At 39.3% G+C, this 22,407-nt stretch overlaps 1 protein-coding gene and 1 long non-coding RNA gene across 3 annotated transcripts; both read left to right on the top strand.

The window, feature by feature from the left end:
* Positions 1-2,541: 2,541 nt before the first annotated feature.
* On the top strand, positions 2,542-6,444 carry LOC115991834. 2 transcript variants are annotated; one of them, XR_004092345.1, is made up of 3 exons: positions 2,542-2,758; positions 4,281-4,339; positions 4,792-6,444. It is a non-coding gene; the product is annotated as an uncharacterized LOC115991834 (long non-coding RNA). The 2 variants fall into 2 exon arrangements; XR_004092344.1 differs by having other exon boundaries at positions 4,281-6,444.
* A 6,090-nt stretch (positions 6,445-12,534) lies between these two features.
* On the top strand, positions 12,535-13,200 carry LOC115990730. Its single transcript, XM_031114525.1, has one exon. It carries the CDS (start codon positions 12,535-12,537, stop codon positions 13,198-13,200), a length of 666 nt encoding a protein of 221 aa, XP_030970385.1.
* Positions 13,201-22,407: the final 9,207 nt, after the last annotated feature.

Below are 22,407 nucleotides of genomic sequence, written 5' to 3'. Positions count from 1 at the left end.
CAGACGAAGCAAAGCTAAAAGAAATTCAACGACAGATAGAATTTGAAAATCTATTCTTTGTGGAGAGAAATAATAGAGGTGGGGATCTAGCTTTGTATTGGAGGAATTCCTTGGTTTTGAGTATTGACACTTTTTTGAAGAATCATAAACATTTTGAATCCTAGAATAAGCTTCGTCAACTGAACAATAGATACAATCTTCCATGGCTTTGCATAGAAGATTTTAATGAGATTGCTCAAAGCTCTGAAAAGTTAGGTGGAAGTAATAAAAGTCAAACTCAGATGCAGTTATTTAGGGATGTCATGGATGAGTGTAAATTCATGGATCTTGGTTATGTGGGATCACCATTCACTTGGCAAAAGCATTTTGCAGATGGTCACTCTATATGGGAAAGGTTAGATCGAGGTCTAGCAACAAACAAGTGGCTAATGAAGTTCTCTGGGACACGAGCTCATCATCTTACTTCTGATTCTTCAGATCACTGCCCTCTTTGGATCGTTCCTAATAGTCTAGAAGTTGTAAGCTCTACAAAGCCTTTTTTTTTTTTTTTAAAGAGATGTGGCTCTTAGATCCAGGATGCTCTAATGTAGTTGAAGCAGTGTGGTCATCATATGGTTCTATTGATCCAGCTATCAAGGTCATGAAGAAGACAAAGAAGTGTGGCAAGGAGTTGAAGAGATGGGATCGTGATCACTTTGGGAATGTAAGGTAGGAGTAAGCAAAATAGAGAAGATTACTAGTAATAGCTGAAAAAGAAGCAATGAGATCTGGAATAAACCACATGGTCCGAAAGCTGAAAAGAGAAATTACTGAACTCATTGATAAGGCGAATAGGATGTGGTTTCAACAATCCAAGGTTCTTTGGGCATAGAATGGTGATAAGAATTCAAAGTTCTTTCATGTCCGAGCCACACAAAGAAAAAGGAAGGATTCAATCCAAAAGATCTGTGATGCTTCTGAGGTATGGACCTCAAATCTTAAAGATATAACAAAGTGTTTGGTGGACTATTATCAACAGCTATTTACTACGGCAAATCTCCCACAAAATGAAGCAGCTACAAACTCCATTAACAGCTTAATCAGTGAAGAGATGAATGCCCAATTGACCTTAGATTTCAAGGTGTGGGAGATTCAACAAGCAATCAAACAGATGGCTCCTCTCAAAGCCCCAGGACTTGATGGTATGCCCCCATTATTTTATCAACACTATTAGAATTTAGTTGGTGATGATGTATGTCAATCTATTCTTAAGTTCTTGAATATTGCTTCCTTACCTGAACATTTAAATCACACTTATATCACCCTGATCCCAAAGACAAAGAACCCAAAATTTGCCTCATAATTTCGTCCCATCAGTCTATGCAATGTCCAATACAAGATTTTCTCAAAAGTCTTGGCAAATAGACTAAAACGAATTCTACCAAAAATTATCACTGAACACTAGAGTGCTTTTAATAAAAGAAGACTGATTTCTGACAATGTTTTGGTAGCTTTTGAATCTCCTCATAGTATGCAGAAACATAATGGGAAGGATGACTTTATGGCAATACAACTAGATATGAGCAAGGTGTACGACAGGATGGAGTGGTCATATCTAGAGGCAATGATGAAGAAAATGGGGTTTGCTGTAAAATGGATGGAGTGGTCATATATGGAAAATGTTCGGGCTAGCAGATCAATAGAAGCAAAACTACCATTTTCTTCAGCAAGTCCATATTTGAGGAGATTAGAGATCATATAAAGGTAGCTCTGGGAGTCCCAGAAATAAAATAGTACGAGAAGTATTTGGGATTCCATCACTGGTGGGTAGAAACAAAAAGGCAAGTTTCAACTATATTAAGGAGATGATTTGGAGAAAGATCCAAGATTGGAAGGAAAAGCTACTATCTCAAGCAGGAAGGGAAATACTGATTAAGGCTGTGGTTCAAGCTATTCCCACGTATACAATGAGTTGTTTCAAACTCCCGGTGGGTCTATGCATGGAGATAGAAATCTTAATTAGAAGATTCTGGTGGGGACAGAAAGGGGATTAAAGGAAAGTTCATTGAGTCAAATGGGAAATTCTATGCCAAACTAAATCTGAGGGAGGTATGGGGTTCAAGGATTTAGCTTTGTTCAATGGTGCCTTATTAGCAAAACAAGCATGGAGACTACTACACTAGAAGGATTCATTATTTTACAGAGTCTTTGAATCCAAAATTTTCCCTAATTGCTCTTTCATGGAAGCTCCTGAGTCTATTTACTACAACAAACTTTAGTTATTTCAACCCTCTTTTATCGAGGGGTTACTAAAATATGTGGATACAACCTACCAATACAAATGCGGTAAAATATATTACTTAACTTTATTTCAAAAATTATTTAGACCCTCAATATAAATTAAAACACCCTTGAAATAGGTGTGACAAAAAAAAACGTCAGTCTTTTCAGCCCACAACCCTTGATAAAAAATTACAAAATTTTCAGCCCTTGAAAAAAGCCCACAACAAAATTTTCATCCCTTGAAAAAGCCCAACAAAATTTAAAAACATTAGCCCGACGTAACCAACAAACAGAGCTCTCATCACTCTTTTGTTGATAGCCTGAAACTGAGAAATCTCACAGAGCGTGTGGATATCTCATAGAGCTCGACGATCAAGGAGATCTCATCGAGCTCGACGATCATCGATTAGGTACGATCGCACAGCTCCGATTAGGTACGATCTCGATTTTGTGACTCTTCCTCTCTCTTGGTGTTGTGTTTCTCAGCTTTGGTTAGGTACGAATCACAAACCCTAATTTCGTCTTGATTTTTTTGTTTTTTTGGTTTACCCACACTTTTTCATTGATTTCCCCATGATTTTCGTTTCACATTTCTCAGAAAACTGAGCTCATCATCGATTTCCCTATTTCGATTTCTAATTGTTCGACCTTTGCAATTTCATTATTCGATTTCAAATCATAATCTCTGTTTCCTTTACAGTTTTCATACAAATATTGATTGAGTTTTTTTAGACACTCTCTAAGACTTGATTTATTATGTTTGTGTATTCAAATTTAGTTTTCTTTCTCTCCGTGTGTGTGTGTTTATTTCAATCTGCACACTCACTCAATTTGTATCAAACTCCACATTCACTCCGTGCGTGTGCTTTGTTAGGAGTGCAACATTTGTTCAATTTTTAGGCTTATTGTAAAGAATTAGGAATTTATGTTCTGATTTTGGAAGCTGGTGAAAGGGAAAAAAAAAAAAAAAAAAAAAAAAAAGGTTGCTGTTGTTGGGTTTTTTCCACTTTCGAGTTTGTTTAAGCTGATTTCTCTTTGTTCAAAATACAGGTGTGTTCTTTTGTTAGTTTGATTCAAGTTATTGATGAATTTTTCTTTTGTAGCAAATATGCCTGTGTTTCTGATATTCATTGTGGTTGGGATGCATAAGCCTTTTTGGTAAAAGTTTCGTTAGTATCACTAATTTATGTATCACCAAGCTGTTTTGTGTTATTTAAAGTCTCTGTTCATCATAATCATATTTGTGTGGCTGATGATGCTGACATAAAAATTTAATGTGGCCTGGTGGTTTAAAGAGGGTTTCATTTAGTCTTGACTCTCTCTGCTTGCACATCTAGTTTGATGTTTTAATCCTTTTCATGAAAGGATTCAAAATGGAAAATCTGATTATATGACTTGTCAAAATGGCAAAACTTGTTCAATCTCCGTGTGTGTGCGTTGATTTATTATGTTCTAAGTTCCCAACAGTATCAAACTCCACATTCACTCAATTTGTGGTAATCAACAAAAAGCCTTGAGTTCGTAGTAATCATAATATGGAGCAGAACCCTCAAACTGATTAGTACAAATGCAAAACAAAGCTTCTCACTATGGCTGAACTGCCTCCAGCTTTCAACCATATTCACCTTCATCATGTGAGGCTGTTCAAGCTTTGGTTAAGACTCATAGCTATCATTTGGAAATGAACTCGTTTTAACTTTTAACTAGCTTGCATTGCATTGCACCCAATGTGACTGGTTGCATAGGTTTTACTTACTTGCTAATGCTTTCTTTTAAGTCTGTTTTTCTTTTCTTCTATGTTTAATGCTTTTGTTTTTTTGTTGCTGGAATGTAAATGGCTATTTTCTTTTTCTGTCAAACAATGACTATTCTAGTGTTATTATTATACTGAAAAGCGAAAACCAACCCCCTTTGATCAATTATTATTATTATTATTATTAGGCCTTCTCTTCTCCTCAAAATTATTATTAAGACTACACAGTACAGATCTCCTTTAATTTTTGGGGTCTGGATTTCAGGTCTTTCCGATTTCCCTCTGCCTCGCTCAGATCCATATCCATATCCAAAAAGAAAAAAGGTCAGTCACTACACTCACTTTTCGTCATCTCATAAATAGATAGAGAAATACATACTTGATGACATGTTGTGGCTTTGAAAGCAAAAATAATAATACCCTGTCTACTTTGTTGAGGATCCATAGCCGACCCTAAAATTAGGCTTGATTGTTGTTTTTTCTTTAACCAATTTGGTGTTGTGGCATGGGATTCCTATCAACAAATGAATGTGATGACTTAATTTATTATTCTTATCAACATTACTTTCCTGGAGGGACTAATCATAAGGAAGTCAATTTTGAGCACAACTCAACATTTTATGTTAGATTAAGGTTAAGGCAGGATGAATGAAGTGAAGAAATGGAATAGGATAAATAGAGGTTAAATATGCAACTCTTTAGTTTTGTTTTGTTTTGTACAACGCACGACAAGATTTTCTGAATGCGCTACTTGTTATTTCCAATTGTGAGCATAGATTTTTCTATCCAATGTATCACCTCGCAATCAGCCCAATCTAGTAGTGATCACTAAGGTATGAAGATTATCTCAAGCTAGTCACTGTTTTAGTTTGCTTTTGCAATCCTTATCTGATTTATATTTGATTTATATAACATCCAACTGATTGCTGGAACAAAAATGTGTACTGGATTGCTATTGTTAACAGCAAGTCAAATAATAATATGCATGACTTAATCTGATTTATATGCATGCTTTGGTTGGCACATTTCCATGATTTAGCTTGCTATTGGTCAGATTTGCTATGGCTTTATTCCCCCTAACAGATAATAGGCAACTACCAGAAATTCAAAATGAAAAGTGTGACAGAAAGAGGACTAACCTGTGATAACCTTTGTGTGGGGTTGTGATAACCTGGTCCTGTTTTGGACACGTGGAGGTTGCATGGACAGCATTGGATAGAGAAGGGTGAGGTTAAGGTTTTGAATAGTGTGCAAGTTAAGGAAATTAACAGCAAACTGATGAATCCGTTACCGTTAATGCAGTTATTCATTATTTTTAATTTTATTTTGGGTTGGGGAAGAAATAGTTGGGCTGGGCTTATATGGGCTGGGCCGGAATACTTAATGTTAATTACAGAGTGTCACTTCTTACGACAGCCCACGAAAAGATACACTCGGGTTGTCTGTGCTTGCTTCTGTGTCTGTAACTTCAAAGGCCTCTGAGTCTAGCTTTGCAAGACTTGGTCTTGGGCATCAAATCTTGTATTCTTGTCCAGCAAATGCTTTTGTGTGTTTGTAGCTTTTCTTATACTTGCCTTTTAGCATGTTTCACTATATGAGCACTTTTTTTTTATAAGAACCTAAAACCTAGTGAATCTTTCATTAAATAAACAAATACATCATTTATAAAATGGTCTCAAGTTCTTAAAAGATCCTAGAATTGTTAAAATAGCAATTTGCTTCAAATTCCACTTATACCTTCAAGTTAATTTTTTGTTTAACTATGTTGTTACTCATTTTATCATATTGTTTGTTTATCACATGGTCGGATCCATATATTGTGTTCTTCTTCGAGGTAAGCTTATCCATATACATTTTCAGGCCAATCTAAATTTTGGGCCTCAAAACCTATTTATTCCAGGTCCAGTTTGCTTCACCAAAATATTGGGTTTGCAAATTTTCAGTTGGCAAGTAAGTTTGTACAGCCCAATCATAATCTAAGTAGAAGAGATGTAATCTCGCTGAGTTTGTAAATTTGGATAAATTTGGAATGACCTGTTGAGCTGTTGGTACTAGTTTGCTATGTGATATTCTGTTCCTTTAGTCTGATTGTGAAATTTTCATTTTTGTTTTTTTCAGGTGGCTTTGCTGTTAATTTGGATTGCTGATATAAGGAAACATGTGAAGAATTTAGAATTTGGGAAGGGACATGTATATAAAGCTGTGCATGTAACCGATTTTTATTTCCTTTCACCAACTTTGGCCTTATATAGGATGTAGTAGGATTTGTTCTGTTCACCTACTACCATGATAGATTGTGCAAAGAACCTTGTTTTTACAATTTAAAACTCTTACCCCTGTTGACTATTGAATTAGATCATATAAATATTGATCGGGTTAATTTGACTTTTGGTATCATATAAATTCATACAATTATGAATTTTTGTGTATGTGTATGTATATGTATATGTTTGTGCATGATTGTGGTTTTTTTTAAAAAAAAAATTAAATAAAATAAAATCTTGTTTTGAGGGTCAAGAGATCTTTTAAATAACCTTATTTATCAAGGGTTGTAGATATAATTTTTTTAAACCTTGGTAAAAGGTTATTTAAGGGTCTCTTGACCCTCAAAATAAGATTAGAGCACTTATTTTAAGGGTCACGAAGGCTGTTAAAATTTTTTTTTCGACGGTATATATTTCGAAGGTTATCAAGGGTCAATTGGACTCTTAAAATAAATTTTTTCAATAGTTTTTAATACTTTTTTTAAAGGTTTTGACCCTTGAAAAAAGTCAAATTTGTTGTAGTGATTACTGGTTCGTATGCTTGGCATAGTATATTGAAAGGCCGAGAAGTCATTTCCAGAGGTGCAAAGTGGAGGGTAGGCAGTGGAGAGTCAATTGGAGTGTGGATGCATGCATGGCTACCACCTCGTGATCATCCAAGATTCTTATCCCCAACGGTAGAAGGCTTTGAAGAAATAAGAGTGATTGACTTAATTGATCTGGAGGTAAGGCAGTGGGATTTAAACTTGTTTAACGGTCTGTTTTATCCCAATGAGGCGGAGTTGATTAGGAGTATTCCCCTATGTCATGTTCCTACTGAGGATAAGCTTATTTGGCCCTACCCTTCATCGGGTCAATACACAGTTCAATTGGGAAACAGGTTTTTAACTCATGAGAATCACAGCAACCATACAGTGGAGGAACTGAGGTCTAGTGAAGAAGTATGGAAGCTGATATGGGGATCAAACATGCTAGACATGTTAGTGGTTATAAGGTATGGATGGAAGATATTCCTCCACACCTATATTTTGTACTCTTAGCTGATAGTGGCTGACATTTTTAATAAAATTATGGTGGAAGCTATGGCTATAGCTATAGTTACGTCCTTTGCTCTGGAGATCAGTCTATCCTCATTTATCATTGAAGGTGATGCATAAGCTGTGATCAAGATTCTCAACAGTGAGGAGGAAAGCTTCTCACCGTTTGGTCGCATCCTTGCCTCAGCAAAACACTTGACAGATACCAGTAGGATTTCTTGCTCACATGTACGTAGAATTGATAACTTTGTTGCTCATAACCTAACTAAACATACTAGTCATGTTAGTGATTATAAGGTATGGATGGAGAATGTTCCTCTACACCTATATTTTGTACCCTTAGCCGATAGTGGCTGACATTTTCAATAAAATTCCCAGACTTCATTCTCAAAAAAAAAAAAAAAAAAAAAAAAAAAAAAAAATTGAAATCTTAAACTTGATTCTCAAAAAAAGAAAAAAATTTATTGCAAAAGAAAATAAATTAAGATAATCATGTAACAAACTCCAAAATTTTTTTTTTTTTTTAAGTTAAAATCTAAAATTTCAAGTGCATAAATGTTTACAATATACTTTTGAAATTGGGGTCAATCTACTGTACCCTTACTTTTTTTTTAGTGGTTATGGTACCCACCCCAATCTCAACCGTAAATTTGGGGATGTTTTAGTCTTAACTCTTCATTTAATTTTAATGGATACTAGTTACCGGCAGAGTAAGTAAGCGTATAAACAACAAAAAAAAAACAAGAAAAAGATAGTTATCTCTCTAGGTTCTCTCAGCGCTCTCTCTAGGTTCTTCCAGATCTCTCACTCTCCTAAAATGATCAAAAAAATTTTATATTGTTAAAGGTAAGAGTCGATATGATAAAACCCTAAATTCAATGTCTTTTTTTTTTTTTTTTTTTTTTTTTTTTTTCGCTTTTTCTTCCCCTTTTTCCTTTGTTTGTTTTTTGGGGTGACCCATTTGTAAAAGTATATATATACGATTTCAAATGATTATTGTTGATTTTCTTGTGGGTATTGGGTATGAGGTGGGTGGAGAAATGATCCCAAGCTGGCACCTCGTCCAGTGTCCCTCCGTCTAGTCCTTTGGATGAAGAGGAGACCATTTATAGTTGTGCGGTAGGTATTCATTCCAAAACGAGTGAGCAAAGGCTTAACAATCTTAGGACATGGTACCAGATCCCGGATGAGCTTAACCTTGGGTTGCCCGTTCGTGGAGAATGGTGCTACAATCCTCGTTTTGGGGTAGGCGTCTATGAGGCTTATTTCTTGGGGGGTTTTAGGTTGCCTTTGAACGCATTTGCTAGAGGGTTACTGGTTAGGTTAGGTTTAGGTATTTTACTGCATCTTCCTTTGCCTTGGAAAGAAGAGTACACAACTCGTTGTTCTTTTTCTGTAGATGATCAAGACGAGTATCTTTTTCCACCACATCAGTTTTCAACTCCTTAATCAAGTTTTGTAGCTCCGTTGCCTTCTCCTTAGCCTTGGTAGCTACCTCAGCCCACTTCTTTGATTCTTCCTTCACCTCTTGAATCCTCGTCCCTAACAAGATCCTCGTCTTGTCTAATCTTGTGGCCTGCCTGGACGCTGCAATAAATTTTGACATAGCCTAAAAAAAAAAGGATGAAAATGAAAGTTAGAAGAAAATATATATAAATATATATATTTTTCAGCCAAAAAAAAAAAAAAATGATTACAAACCTTAAAAAGATCACGAACACCAGAATGTTCAAAATCCTTTAGAGACATGTCATAGCAAGTGTTTATGTCCTCATTTGAAACAGCTTTTTGAAAACGTTCCCAAGCCAGGACTTCATTTTCAATAATGTTTGAAGGGAGCTGTTGTGAAATATGGGATGTGGATGGCATAGTCATCTTGGGCGAAGGAGTCTTAGACGGAGTGGTTTCAACTGGAGTGGACAAGTCCATGTCATATATTTTCACGGATGGTTGAGACACAGAAAGGTTAGGCTTGACTGTTTGGGATGACCTGTGCTTAGCCTTTTTGCCTCGTCGGTTGGGGAGATTTCCCAAATCAAGGTTTTTAGATAAAGACCTCTTTTTGTCCCCAGTCAACAGACGAGCTTGAGACTGAGCCTCAAGATGACTCTCCTCACCTATAATTTCTTTCTCTTTATTTTCTTTCATTGTTGACATTCCTAAAGCAAAAAACAATAACAATAAGTGACGAATTATAAATAGATCAGGAAGTATGACAGGATGTTCAAAATGACCATTAGATGGAAACTTACTTCTTCGCATTGTGACCTTGTGGGCAATAGCCTCGTCTGATGATTCAGGACCAAGTACAAACTTGGCAAGACGTCGTAGGGTAACCAAAGAATGAAAATCCCTATCAATGTAGAGACGAGCCCTGTGGATGCGGTCATAGTGAAATTTACTTAAGGAAGGTCGTTTAACACCTGTAAAGCAGATAATAAACAAAGGTTAAAAAGAAATAAAAAATAAGATAAAAGAAAGAGAAAGGTGAAAAAGACAGAGGGACGTACCTTCAGGACAAAGGTTCCCTAAGTCCCCAGAATAAGGGGCAAAAGGGTCCCTGCCAACGTCCACAGGGTTCATTACCCAAAAACTAGAGACAAAGATAAACACTATCTTCCAATTCCTGTTAGACGAGGCTACGGACTTGATTAATCTACAATCTTTACCCCTAATTGTGAATTGATAAAAGCCAAGGGATTGATTTATCTCTAAAGGTTTGTAACAAAAGAGGAACTCATCCACAGTAAGAGGACGGTCCCCTCCAAATACTTCCCTCCACAAAATTTGCATAGAGATAACTAATCTCCACGCATTAGGGTTGAATTGACATATACCTGAACCTAACCTAACCAGTAACTCTTTAGCAAATGCGTTCAAAAGCAACCTAAAACCCCCCAAGAAACAAGCCTCATAGATGCCTACCCCAAAACAGGGATTGCAGCACCATTCTCCACGGACGGGCAAGCTAGGGTTAAGCTCATCCGGGATCTGGTACCATGTCTTAAGATTGTTAAGCCTTTGCTCACTTGTTTTGGAATGAATACCTACTGCATAACTATAGACGTTCTCCTCTTAGTCCAAAGGACTAGATGGAGGGACACTAGACGGGGTACCAGCTTGGGAACCAGAGGCTTTCCTAAGTTGTTCTTGGATTACTTTTAAAGGAAGCCCATGGATACCAGAGGTATATCCCTCGTCCATAGAACTCTCCTCACTACTATGGCTACTATTACTAGAACCACTATCACTGGTTGTATCATAATACTCGTCTATAGCTTTCTCTGTACTATTGCTAGACGAAGAAATAACAGTTTCAGACATTTTTTGGAAACCAAAAACCTAAAGACGAGAAGGAAGAGAATACCAAGCTCTAGACAAGGGAGGACTATGGACGCGGAGAGACTTCTAGACGAGGCTCTAGACGAAGGAAATTTTCAAAAATGTAAAGGGTAGAGAAGGAATTCCACTATTTATAGACAGTTGGCCTGGGTATACGAAACGACCCAACCATCCAGGATATGACACGTGACTTACCCCTCGAAAAAATAAACCAACGAGACTGATCATCGATAAAATTATGACACGTGGCACATCTAACTGTAGACATTAAATACACACGTCCAGGGAAATGATGCCAATCTACACAGTCCTTTGGACAAGGGGGCAACTGATGGTGTTATAAAATATACCAACTCCTAAACTCGTCCATATGGCTCGTCCTAAGGAAATGTTGGATGGCATATTGCATATTTGTCCAAGGTAAGCCCGTCCGTCCGCAAAGTCGATTGGACGAGCACTTTGCGTCCTGAACATGTTGAAGCTACTTTTGTTTTCTTGTCAGGCTACAAACCATTCCCCCAATAAACGATTGTGGAAAACAAACCCCAAATAATGTAACATCCATGGTGGTTATGGAAGTTAACTCCAAATCCTCCGAACTCCACAATGGTAGGAGAAGTAACTGCCTTAGACAAGCATTATATAAGGGCTCTTCTACGGGAAGGTAAGGCATTTAGACACTTCCACACAAATTGGAATTCCAAAAATACTGACTTTACCATCAGAGGAAATCAGTAGGCTGAATGTCTCGGACGCTGATGATCTTAATGTGACTTGGAATGTCCTAAAAAGATAAACACAAAATCAGAGGAGACTAGGGAAGACCGGCCAAGAATCCTCCAATGGTAAAGTCAGTATTTTTGGAACTTCAATTTGTGTGGAAGTGTCTGAATGCCTTACCTCCTCGTAGAAAAGCCCTTATATAGTGCTTGTATGAGGCAGTTACTTCTCATACCGTTGTGGAGTTTGGAGGATTCGGAGGTAACTTCCATAATCACCATGGAAGTTACATTATTTGGGGTCTGTTTTCCACAACCGTTTATTGGGGGAATGGTTTGTAGCTTGACAGGAAAACAGAAGTAGCTTCAACATGTTCAGGACGCAAGGCGCTCGTCCAATCGTCCTAAGGAAGAGTTGAGTGGCTTAGGGCATGTTCGTCCAAGGATAAGCTCGTCCGTCCATGAAGTAGGTTGGACGAGCACCTTGCATCCTGAATGTATTCCTTGGATACAAACTCAAAGCGACCTCTGTTTTCTTATCAGACTACAAAACCATTGCCCTAGTAAACGGTTGTGGAAAACAGAGGCCAAATAATGTAACTTCCATGGCAGTTATGGAAGTTACTTCTGAGTCTTCTGAACTCCACAATGGTAGGAGAAATAATTGCCTTAGTCAAGCACTATATAAGGACTCTTCTACAAGAGGGTAAGGCATTCAGACACTTCCACACAAATTGGAATTCCAAAAATACTGACTTTTCCATCGGAGGATTCTTGGCCAGTCTTCCCCAGTCTCCTCTGATTTTGTGTTTATCTTTTTAGGACATTCCAAGTCAGATTGAGATCATCAGCACCCGAAACATTCAGCGTATTGATTTCCTTGTGTTCATCAGTTGGCGCCGTCAGTTGGATGCAATGGTTCAGACAAGATTGAGGGCTACTAGCAAGGCCTTTAAGAAAGTAGGGATGCTTCTAGTAATCCCCATCGCGATCGTTAATCTATGCCTGCCATGCAACCATCCTTTGTTCAACATGTGCAATTCATGGCAGCCGTTATGGCAGAGTTAACTCGCCAGAACCAAGAGCTGACAAGGGAGATTAATTTCAGGAGGCAACGACATGAGACATATGGAGAAGAATAAGGCCAGGCCAAGGAGATGGAAGAAATACTGAGCCTGAAAGCCAATCAAGGGGCACTACATCAAGAAGGGTGCCACACTTGGAGAGAGAGATTAGACCAAATGAGAAAGGTTATGAATGAGATAAGGGAGAACATGAGAAGAACAAATCCCATAGAGGATCTAGTTCACCGAACAGACTCCCTTTTCACGGCTTCCATCAATGGTCACCCCTTGCCTCCAAAATTCAAGATAACTTCCTTGGATTCGTATGATGGAGTGCGTGACCCGTTTGATCTCATTGCTACTTTTAAGACTACGATGCACCTTCAGGGGGTCCTAGATGAAATTATGTGTAGAGCCTTCCCTACCACCTTCAAAGGTCCGACACTAGTGTGGTTTAGTAAAATACCCTCGAATTCGGTAAGTTCTTTCGAAGAGTTGAGCAAGTTGTTCGTTAATAACTTTATTGGGGGACAGAGATACAAGCGTTCCTCGTCTAGCCTATTGACCATAGAACAGGGGGAGAATGAAAGCCTGTGGTCCTTTATTACTCATTTCAATAGGGGAGCCCTGATGGTGGATGAGGTGGATGATAAGTTACTATCGGCAGCCTTTCACAATGGGGTTAATTCTGATTTATTCATCCACAAGCTTTATGAGAAGGAGCCTCAATCCATGGCTGAACTCGTCCATTCAGCCTAGAACTTTATGAATGCAGAAGACGCGATCATAGCCAAGAAGAGGAAAAGAGCTGAGAGAATGGAAGCAAACCCCATACGCCACTTCGAGCAAGGCCCTCATCCAAAAAATAGACGGATGGAAGATAAAAAAGACCGAGACGGTAAGAGGGCTGGTCCTTTAGCATGGAGTCAACAATACACGCCACTGAACATGCCACTCGAACAGGTCCTTATGCAAATCAAGGATGATCATTCCTTAAAATGGCTAGAGAAAATGAAGGGAGATCCCAACAAGCGCAATAGGAACAAGTAATGTCGCTTCCATAGAGACCATGGACACGAAACAGACGAATGTTACGATCTAAAACAGCAGATTGAAAATCTTATAAGACAAGGAAAGTTGAAAAATTTCCTTGGATGAGAGCATATGGAGAGATAAGAGTTATTATAGGAGGAAGCTCAGCAGGTCAGTTGTCCAAGTCCAAGAAGACATATCTGAAAATAGTGTAGAATGTTCAACTCTTTGGACGATCTCCAAGGATGAAGACCACGGACGAGCAAGCAATCACGTTCACGGATGCGGATGCTGAAAGAGTTCACCACCCCCATAACGATGCCATCGTTATTACTTTGCTTATTGTTGATTATACAACTAGAAGGGTGTTGGTAGATAATGGAAGTTCAATAGATATTTTATATTACCATGCCTTTCAACAAATGAGGTTTGGACGAGACCAACTTCGTTCAGTAAACTCACCCTTGGTAGGATTCGATGGAATGAAGGTGCAGCTTGTAGGTACTGTCACATTACCTGTCATGGTGGGGGCATACCCACAACAGGTAGCCAAGGACGTGAATTTCTTGGTGGTAGATTGTTCATCCTCTTACAATGCTATAATTGGAAGACCAACTTTAAATAGTTGGAAAGCAATTACGTCTACTGACCACCTGTTAGTCAAATTTCCAACGGAGCATGGGATAGGACAAGTGCAGAGAGATCAGCTGGCAGTAAGAGAATGCTACCTGGCCATGTTAGCCATGGACGAGCAAGTTCAGACGATGAATATTGAAGAAAAGAGAATGGTGGCTGAACCCATTGAAGTGTTGGAAGATATTTCTTTAAACGAGAATAACCTTGAGAGGTGCACTAGGGTTGGAGCAGATTTAGAAGAGAAGATTAAAAAGGATCTCGTCTGTTTCCTAAGGAAAAGTATTGATGTGTTTGCTTGGAATCATGAGGATATGCCGGGTATAGACCCTAGTGTCATTACCCACTGTCTAAATGTGTATCCTTCCTCTAAGCCTGTATGACAAAAAAAAGGGTGTTTGCTCTTGAGAGAGACAATGTTATTAAAGAAGAGGTGCAGAAGTTGACTGTAGTGAAGTTTATTCGAGAAGTTTATTATCCAGACTGGTTGGCCAATGTAGTAATGGTCAAGAAGGCAAACGGTAAGTGGAGAATGTGTGTAGACTTCACCGATCTAAATAAGGCTTACCCCAAGGACAGTTACCCGTTGCCACGAATCAACCAATTGGTAGATTCCACTGCGGGTCACAAGCTGCTTAACTTTATGGATGCTTTCTCCGGATACAATCAGATAAAGATGGATGATGTAGACCAAGAGAAGACATCCTTTGTCACAAGTCAAGGCTTATTTTGTTATAAGGTGATGTCCTTCGGTTTGAAGAACGTTGGGGCAACATATCAGAGGTTGGTTAGCCACATGTTTCGTCCACAGATTGGGCGGAATGTAGAAGTCTACATAGATGACATGCTGGTGAAAAGTCAGGACGAGGGAAAGCATCTGGACGACTTGCATGAAACATTTGACACACTTAGGCAGTACAACATGAGGTTGAACCCCAGCAAGTGTGCTTTTGGAGTGTCATCAGGAAAATTCCTGTGGTTTATGGTTTCACATAGAGGGATTGAAGCAAATCTAGACAAGATCCAGGCGATACTGAACATGGAGCCTCCACGAAATATCAAAGAAATCCAGTCTCTTACCGGACGAGTTACTACTCTCAACAAGTTTGTCTCTAAAACTACTGATAAATGTTTGCCATTTTTTAAGGTACTTAGAAAGGCATTTGAATGGATGGATGAGTGTTAAAAAGCCTTTCAAGACTTGAAAATCTACCTCACTACGACTCCTTTACTAAGTCCATTCGTGCTAGGAGAGGAATTGTACTTGTACTTAGTAGTGATTCCACATGCTGTAAGTTTAGCATTAATCAGAGAAGAAGGAAGGGTGCAAAAGCCAGTCTACTACACAAGCAAAGCGCTCAAAGGAGCAGAAGGACGGTATCCATTGATAGAGAAATTGGCTTTTGCACTAATAACAGCCTCCAGGAAGTTGAGACATTACTTCCAAGCTCATGTCATCAATGTCATGACGGTTTATCCACTTAAGAAGGCAAGGAACAAGTTGGAAGTTGCAGGACGATTGATCTAATGGGCTATCGAGCTCAGCGAATTTGACATTAGGTACCAACCCAGAAATGCAATAAAAGCTCAAGCCCTGACAGACTTCATTGTAGAGTTCACTCCGAGTTATGATGACTTAAGCGAGGTGGAGAATAGTAAGAAATGGATCGTCCATGTGGATGGATCATCTACATGGCATGTAAGAGGAATAGGAGTTGTTTTACTATCCTTGGAGGGAGATAAATTGAAGCACAAGGTTCGTCTGTAGTATCAAACAACCAACAATGAAGTTGAGTATGAAGCCCTTCTTAAAGGGCTGGAGTTAGCTAAATCTGTGGAAGCAGAATCGATACTCGTCCTGGGAGACTTTCAGTTAATCTTAGGCCAAGTAACTGAGACATGTGAAGCCAAATAAAAACGAATGAAGAAGTACCTTAATAAGGTGGTACGCCTTGTAAAGAAGTTTAAGGAAGCTGATTTCGTTCAGATCCTGAGAGAAAAAAACATGGAAGCAGATACTTTAGCAAAGGAAGCCTCAGCGAGCGAAGTAATGGACAAGTTTGATGAAATTCAATACCTGCCTAGCATAGACTTTCTAGAGGTACATTAGATAGAAGGTGAAGAAAATTGGATGATTCCAATAGTATCATACTTGAAGGATGGAAAGCTTCCAAAAGGAAAAGACAAAGCCAGGAAGCTTAGAGTCAGATCAGCCAGAAACGTCCTTATGGAGGAGGTACTATACAAAAGGGGTTTTTCACAACCTTATCTGAGGTGTTTAGCTCCAGACGAGGCCAATTATGTATTGAGGGAGGTTCATGAAGGAACATGTGGCAACCACTCAAGAGCTAGATCACTTGTCCACAAAGTCGTCCGCGCAGGCTACTACTAGCCCAATATGCAAGCTGATGCCAAGGCATATGTCAAGGTCTGCGATCAATGCCAACGGTTTAGTAACGTCCCCAGACAACCATCAGAATATCTCAACCTGATGATGGCCCCATGGCCTTTTGCACAATATGGATTAGACATCTTGGGTCCCTTTTCACTTGGGACGAGGCAGATGAAATTTCTGATGGTGGGTATTGATTATTTCACCAAGTGGGTAAAAGCAAAACCCTTAGCAAGTATCACACAACAAAATGTCAAGAACTTCATCTGGAAGAACATTGTGTGCAGGTTTGGAGTACCCAGAGTATTAGTGTCCAACAACGGACGACAATTTGACAATGCACTTTTTAGGGACTTCTGTGAATACTTCAGAATTCAAAATCATTATTCCTTGCCCGCCCACCCCCAAGAAAATGGTCAGGCCGAAGTTGCAAACCGATCCTTGTTGAAAATCATCAAGACTCGGCTTGAGGGGGCAAAGGGAGTATGACTAGATGAGCTACCAAGTGTTCTATGGGCATACAGGATGACGGTGAGAACCCTTACAAGGGAAACTCCTTTCAAGCTAGCCTATGAAAGCGAAGCAGTCATACTTGCAGAAGTGCACATGGCCAACCACAAGGTGACAATGTATCAGGATAAGGATAACGAGGAGTAACTCCGTTTAAACCTCGATCTAATAGATGAGGTAAGGACGAATGCAGAACATAGGACGGCAAGGTACAAAAATCTCATGGCTAGGAAGTATGATGCAATGGTAAAGCCAAGGCGGTTCAACATAGGAGTCCTCGTCCTAAAAACGGTTTCTTTGGCAACCAAGAACCCAGCTCATGGGAAACTGAGACCTAATTGGGAGGGACCCTACAAAGTTATCAATTGCAAAAGACAAGGATCCTACTACTTGGAAACTTTGGACGGGAGGAAGTTGGAGCACCCTTAGCATGTTGAACACTTGAGAAAGTATTACCAGTAAAGTCCCAGCCTGGACGAGCAGCTAAAAGTTTGTTTCGAAGTCTGTTTAAATATAAGCTTTGTGCATGTGTTGATTTCCTAAAACTATATTAGTCTTTAAAGTTGTGTGTCGTGAGCTATGGACGAGATTATGGAGTTTGTATTTATTAAATTCCCTAATGGCATTAACTTCTAAGCACATGCCTCACCTATGAACAATGTTTATGCTATATACATAATGTTGTGTGAATTTTTAGTATTTATATTTTTTTTATTCAAAATAATCGACAAAAAGGCTAAAAGCCCAAGATGAGTAAAATCTCTGGACGCGAAGATGTAACGTCTATAAGCTTCCCCAAGGGTAAAGCAAGGAAAAACAAGGCATATTCGTCCAGATAATGGACAAAGTAAGGCCCTTAGTACAATAGTCCTACCTATGGACGAGGAAATGCATACATGAATATTTCATGTCAAGTAGAACACCAACTATAACAATCCAATTGTTTGGACGAGCAAAAAGTTAGGCTTATGGATGGAATGTAAACCAACTACCAAGTCTAAAGATGAATAAAGCTAAAGAAAAAAGTGTTGCCATTCCCAAAGACAAGCTACACTTGTAAAATAACTCACAAAATTCAAAAGGATGAATGAATACGACTTCTATCATGGACGAGTCAAGAGTGAAACCAATGTTAAAAAAAAAAAATTTTGTCCACACAATGATAAAAAGGAAACAAACATTCATAAAGTCCGAAAAACCCTTGCTAAAATAAAAGCCCAAAGGGCAATCGTTTAGAAGCCCATCCTAAAAGCATGGACGAGATAAAATATACTTGGATTACAATAAAAAGATCCAAAACAATGGATTAAACAAAAAAAGAAAAAAGAAATACTAAAGATAACCTAAATGTAAAGGTCTCGTCTTTAAGAAGAAGGGGCATTAGCATTAGGGTCATCTTGAGGTGGCTGAGTGGTAGCATCGTCTTCCACATTGAGATCCTCAGAGCTAGTTTGAAGAAGAGGACTGGTAGCAGCAGCCAAGTTAAGCTTAATGGAACTAAAGTCCATTTTAGGGAAATTTTCCATAGCATCCATTCTAAAATCCTCAAAGCCTGCTGCATAATTGGTGTCCAAAAGATTAGTGTATTGCTTGGACGCCTTGAATTTAGTCACTGCATCTTCCTTTGCCTTGGAAGGAAGAGTACTCAACTCGTTGTTCTTTTTCTATAGATGATCAAGACGAGTATCTTTTTCCACCACATCAGTTTTCAACTCCTCAATCAAGTTTTTTAGCTCCGTTGCCTTCTACTTAGCCTTGGCAACTACCTCAACCCACTTCTTTGATTCTTCCTTCACCTCCTGAATCCTCATCTCTAACAAGATCCTCGTCTTGTCTAATCCTGTGGCCAGCCTAGATGCTGCAATAAATTTTGACATAGCCTTAAAAAAAAAAAAAAAAAAAAAAAAAAAAAAACGATTACATACCTTAAAAAGATCATGAACACCAGAATGTTCAAAATCCTTTAGAGACATGTCATAGCAAGTGTTAATGTCCTCATCTGAAATAGATTTCTAAAAACGTTCCCAAGCCAGGTCTTCATTTTCAATAAGGTTTGAAGGGAGCCGTTGTGGAAGTTGGGATGTGGATGGGACAGTCGTCTTAGGCGGAGGAGTCTTAGACGAAGTGGTTTCAATTGGAGTGGACGAGTCCACGTCATATATTTTCATGAACAGTTGAGACACAGGAAGGTTGGGCTTGACTGTTTGGGACGACTTGTGATTAGCCTTTTTGCCTCGTCGGTTGGGGAGATTTCCCAAATCAAGGTTTTTAGATAAAGACCTCCTTTTGTCCCTAGCCAACGGACGAGCTTGAGACTGAGCCTCAGGATGACTCTCCTCACCTGTAATTTCTTTCTCTTTATTTTCTTTCATTGTTGACATTCCTAAAGCAAAAAACAATAACAATAAGTGACGAATTATAAATAGATCAGGAAGTATGACAGGATGTTCAAAATGACCATTAGATGGAAACTTACTTCTTCGCACTGTGACCTTGTGGGCAATAGCCTCGTCTGATGGTTCAGGACCAAGTCCCCACTTGGCAAGACGTCGTAGGGTAACCAAAGAATAAAAATCCCTATCAACGTAGAGATGAGCCCTATGGATGTGGTCACGGTGAAATTTACTTAAGGAAGGACATTTAACACCTGTAAAGCAAATAATAAACAAATGTTAAAAATAAATAAAAAATAAGATAAAAGAAAGAGAAAGGTTAAAAAGGTGAGGGACGTACTTTCAGGACGAGGATCCTTAAGTCTCCAGAATAAGGGGCAAAAGGGTCCTTGCCAACGTCCACAGGGTTCCCTGCCTAAAAACCAGAGACAAAGATAAACTCTGTCTTCCAATTCTTGTCAGACGAGGCCAGGGACTTGATTAATCTACAATCTTTACCCCTAGCTATGAATTGGTAAAAGCCAATGGATTGATTTATCTCTGGAGGTATGTAACACAAGAGGAACTTGTCCACAGTAAGAGGACGGTCCCCTCCAAATACTTCCCTCCACAAAATTTGCATAGAGATAACTAATCTCCATGCATTAGGGTTGAATTGACATATACCTAAACCTAACCTAACCAGTAACTCTCTAGCATATGCGTTCAAAGGCAACCTAAAACCCCCCAAGAAATGAGCCTCATATATGCCTACCCTAAATCGGGAATTGCAGCATCATTCTCCACGAACGGGCAACCTAAGATTAAGCTCATCCGAGATCTGGTACCATGTCCTAAGATTGTTAAACCATTGCTCACTCGTTTTGGAATGAATACCTACCGCACAACTATAGAAGGTCTCCTCTTCGTCCAAAGGACTAGACGGAGGGACACTGGACGAGGTGCCAGCTTGGGAACTAGAGGCTTTCCTAAGTTGTTCTTGGATAACTTCTAAAGGAAGCCTAGGGACACCAGAGGTATACCCCTCATACGTAGAACTCTCCTCACTACTATGGCTACTATTACAAGAACCACTATCACTGGTTGTAGCATAATACTCGTCTATAGCTTTCTCTGTACTATTGCTAGGCGAAGAAATGATAGTTTCAGACATTTTTTGGAAACTAAAAACCTAAAGATGAGAAGGAAGAGAATACCTAGCTCATGACGAGAGAGAACTATGGACTTAGAGAGACTTCTAGACGAGGCTCTAGACTAAGGGAAATTTCATAAATGTAAAGGGTAGAGGAGGAATTTCACTATTTATAGACATTTGACCTGGGTATTCAAAACGACACAACCAACCAGGATATGACACGTGGCTTACCCCTCGAAAAAATAAATCAACAAGACTAGTCACCAATAAAATTATGACACGTGGCACATCTAACTGTAGACTTTAAATACATATGTCCAGGGAAATGATGCCAAGCTACACATTCCCTTAGATGATCCATGTGGGCAAGGGGGCAACTGATGGTGTTATGAAATAGACCAACTCCTGAAACTCGTCCATATGGCTCGTCCTAAGGAAGAGTTAAGTGACTTAGGGCATGTTCGTCCAAGGATAAGCTCATCCATCCGTGAAGTAGGTTGGATGAGCACCTTGTGTCCTGAACATGTTCCTTGGATACAAACTCAAAGCGACCTCTACTTTCCTATCAGGCTACAAAACCGTTCCCCCAGTAAACGGTTGTGGAAAACAGAGGCCAAATAATGTAACTTCCATGACGATTATGGAAGTTACCTTCGAGTCTTCCGAACTCCATAATGGTAGGAGAAATAACTGCCTCAGTTAAGCACTATATAAGGACTCTTCTACAAAAGGGTGAGGCATTCAGACACTTCCACACAAATTGGAATTCCAAAAATACCGACTTTACCATTGGATGATTCTTAGCCGGTCTTCCTTAGTCTCCTCTGGTTTTGTGTTTATCTTTTCAGGACATTCCAAGTCACACTGAGATCATCAGCGCCCGAGACATTCAGCCTACTAATTTCCTTGTGTTCATCAATGTGAAATCAAGAAGTTATTTTTGTTTTGCTTGTATTTTTCCACACATGCGTTTATGTGTTTGTTGAGTGTTTCAGGAAATATACAGGTTGATTCAGTCGTACTGCTATCTACACTTGCAACTGATAGATAGTAGTTAGGTTGGATTTTTTTGTGTTGGGCTATATTTTTGTAATGGGCTGTGTAAGGACTCAATTTGTAACAAACCCAAATTCGAATTGGGTTCGCATGTTAAAGGCCCAAACAATAAATTTGTAGAGAGTGGGCTAAAAGGCTAGGTCTTGGTGAATGGACAGTCGTTAGTCGTGGTGTTCAAGATGACTGCACAGAGGTGAACCGAACTTATCCAAGAAGACTTTCTCCTTGGCACGGCCTGCATGGCTCTGGCCATTGGACCTCGTCCGATGGAGCTCAATGCTCTTATTATTCCTTTTACGCTAGGTTCCAATGGTCCTAGAGACGATACCTCTTGCTCTTTTTTTTTCCTTTTTTTTTTCCTTCCTTTTCATGGATGAATTCTTACATTATATAGCCTTTCTCAGTTGATCTTGACCTTCCATCTGTTGATCAGGTAGGTAACTACTCGAGTGCTTGTCCCATCAGCCGCCTTCCCCCACTTTCTGTTAGTTACAATAATCGAAGCCACACTATTCAGGGGTCTTTTCCCATTAATGTGGCCAGGACATTTGTTGGCGCATTCAATGCGGAGGTGACAGCTTTTCCTTGAACTGCTCCCACACTGTACCCCCGTGCAAGTCCTACTGTACTCTTCCTTTCTTATGGGAGCGCTTTGGGGGCTGCCTTTGATGGCGTGCCGTTCTTCCCTTCTAGGTTTTGGGATGCCGAGGATAGGATCGTCCTCGGTTGCATTTCTAGGCCATTTGTACTTTCGCTGCATGTCCTCGGCAACGTCTCTCCTCGGCGTGGGCCTTAGGCCTTAATGTAAAGTGGGC

The sequence above is a fragment of the Quercus lobata genome, chromosome 5 (assembly GCF_001633185.2).
Source record: "Quercus lobata isolate SW786 chromosome 5, ValleyOak3.0 Primary Assembly, whole genome shotgun sequence".
Taxonomy (NCBI): Eukaryota; Viridiplantae; Streptophyta; class Magnoliopsida; order Fagales; family Fagaceae; genus Quercus; species Quercus lobata.
This window is presented reverse-complemented; position numbering and strand designations above follow the sequence as displayed.

Coding starts and splice junctions, on each gene's coding strand:
- LOC115990730 (XM_031114525.1), top strand. CDS start 12,535: ATGGAAGAAATACTGAGCCTGAAAGCCAATCAAGGGGCACTACATCAA.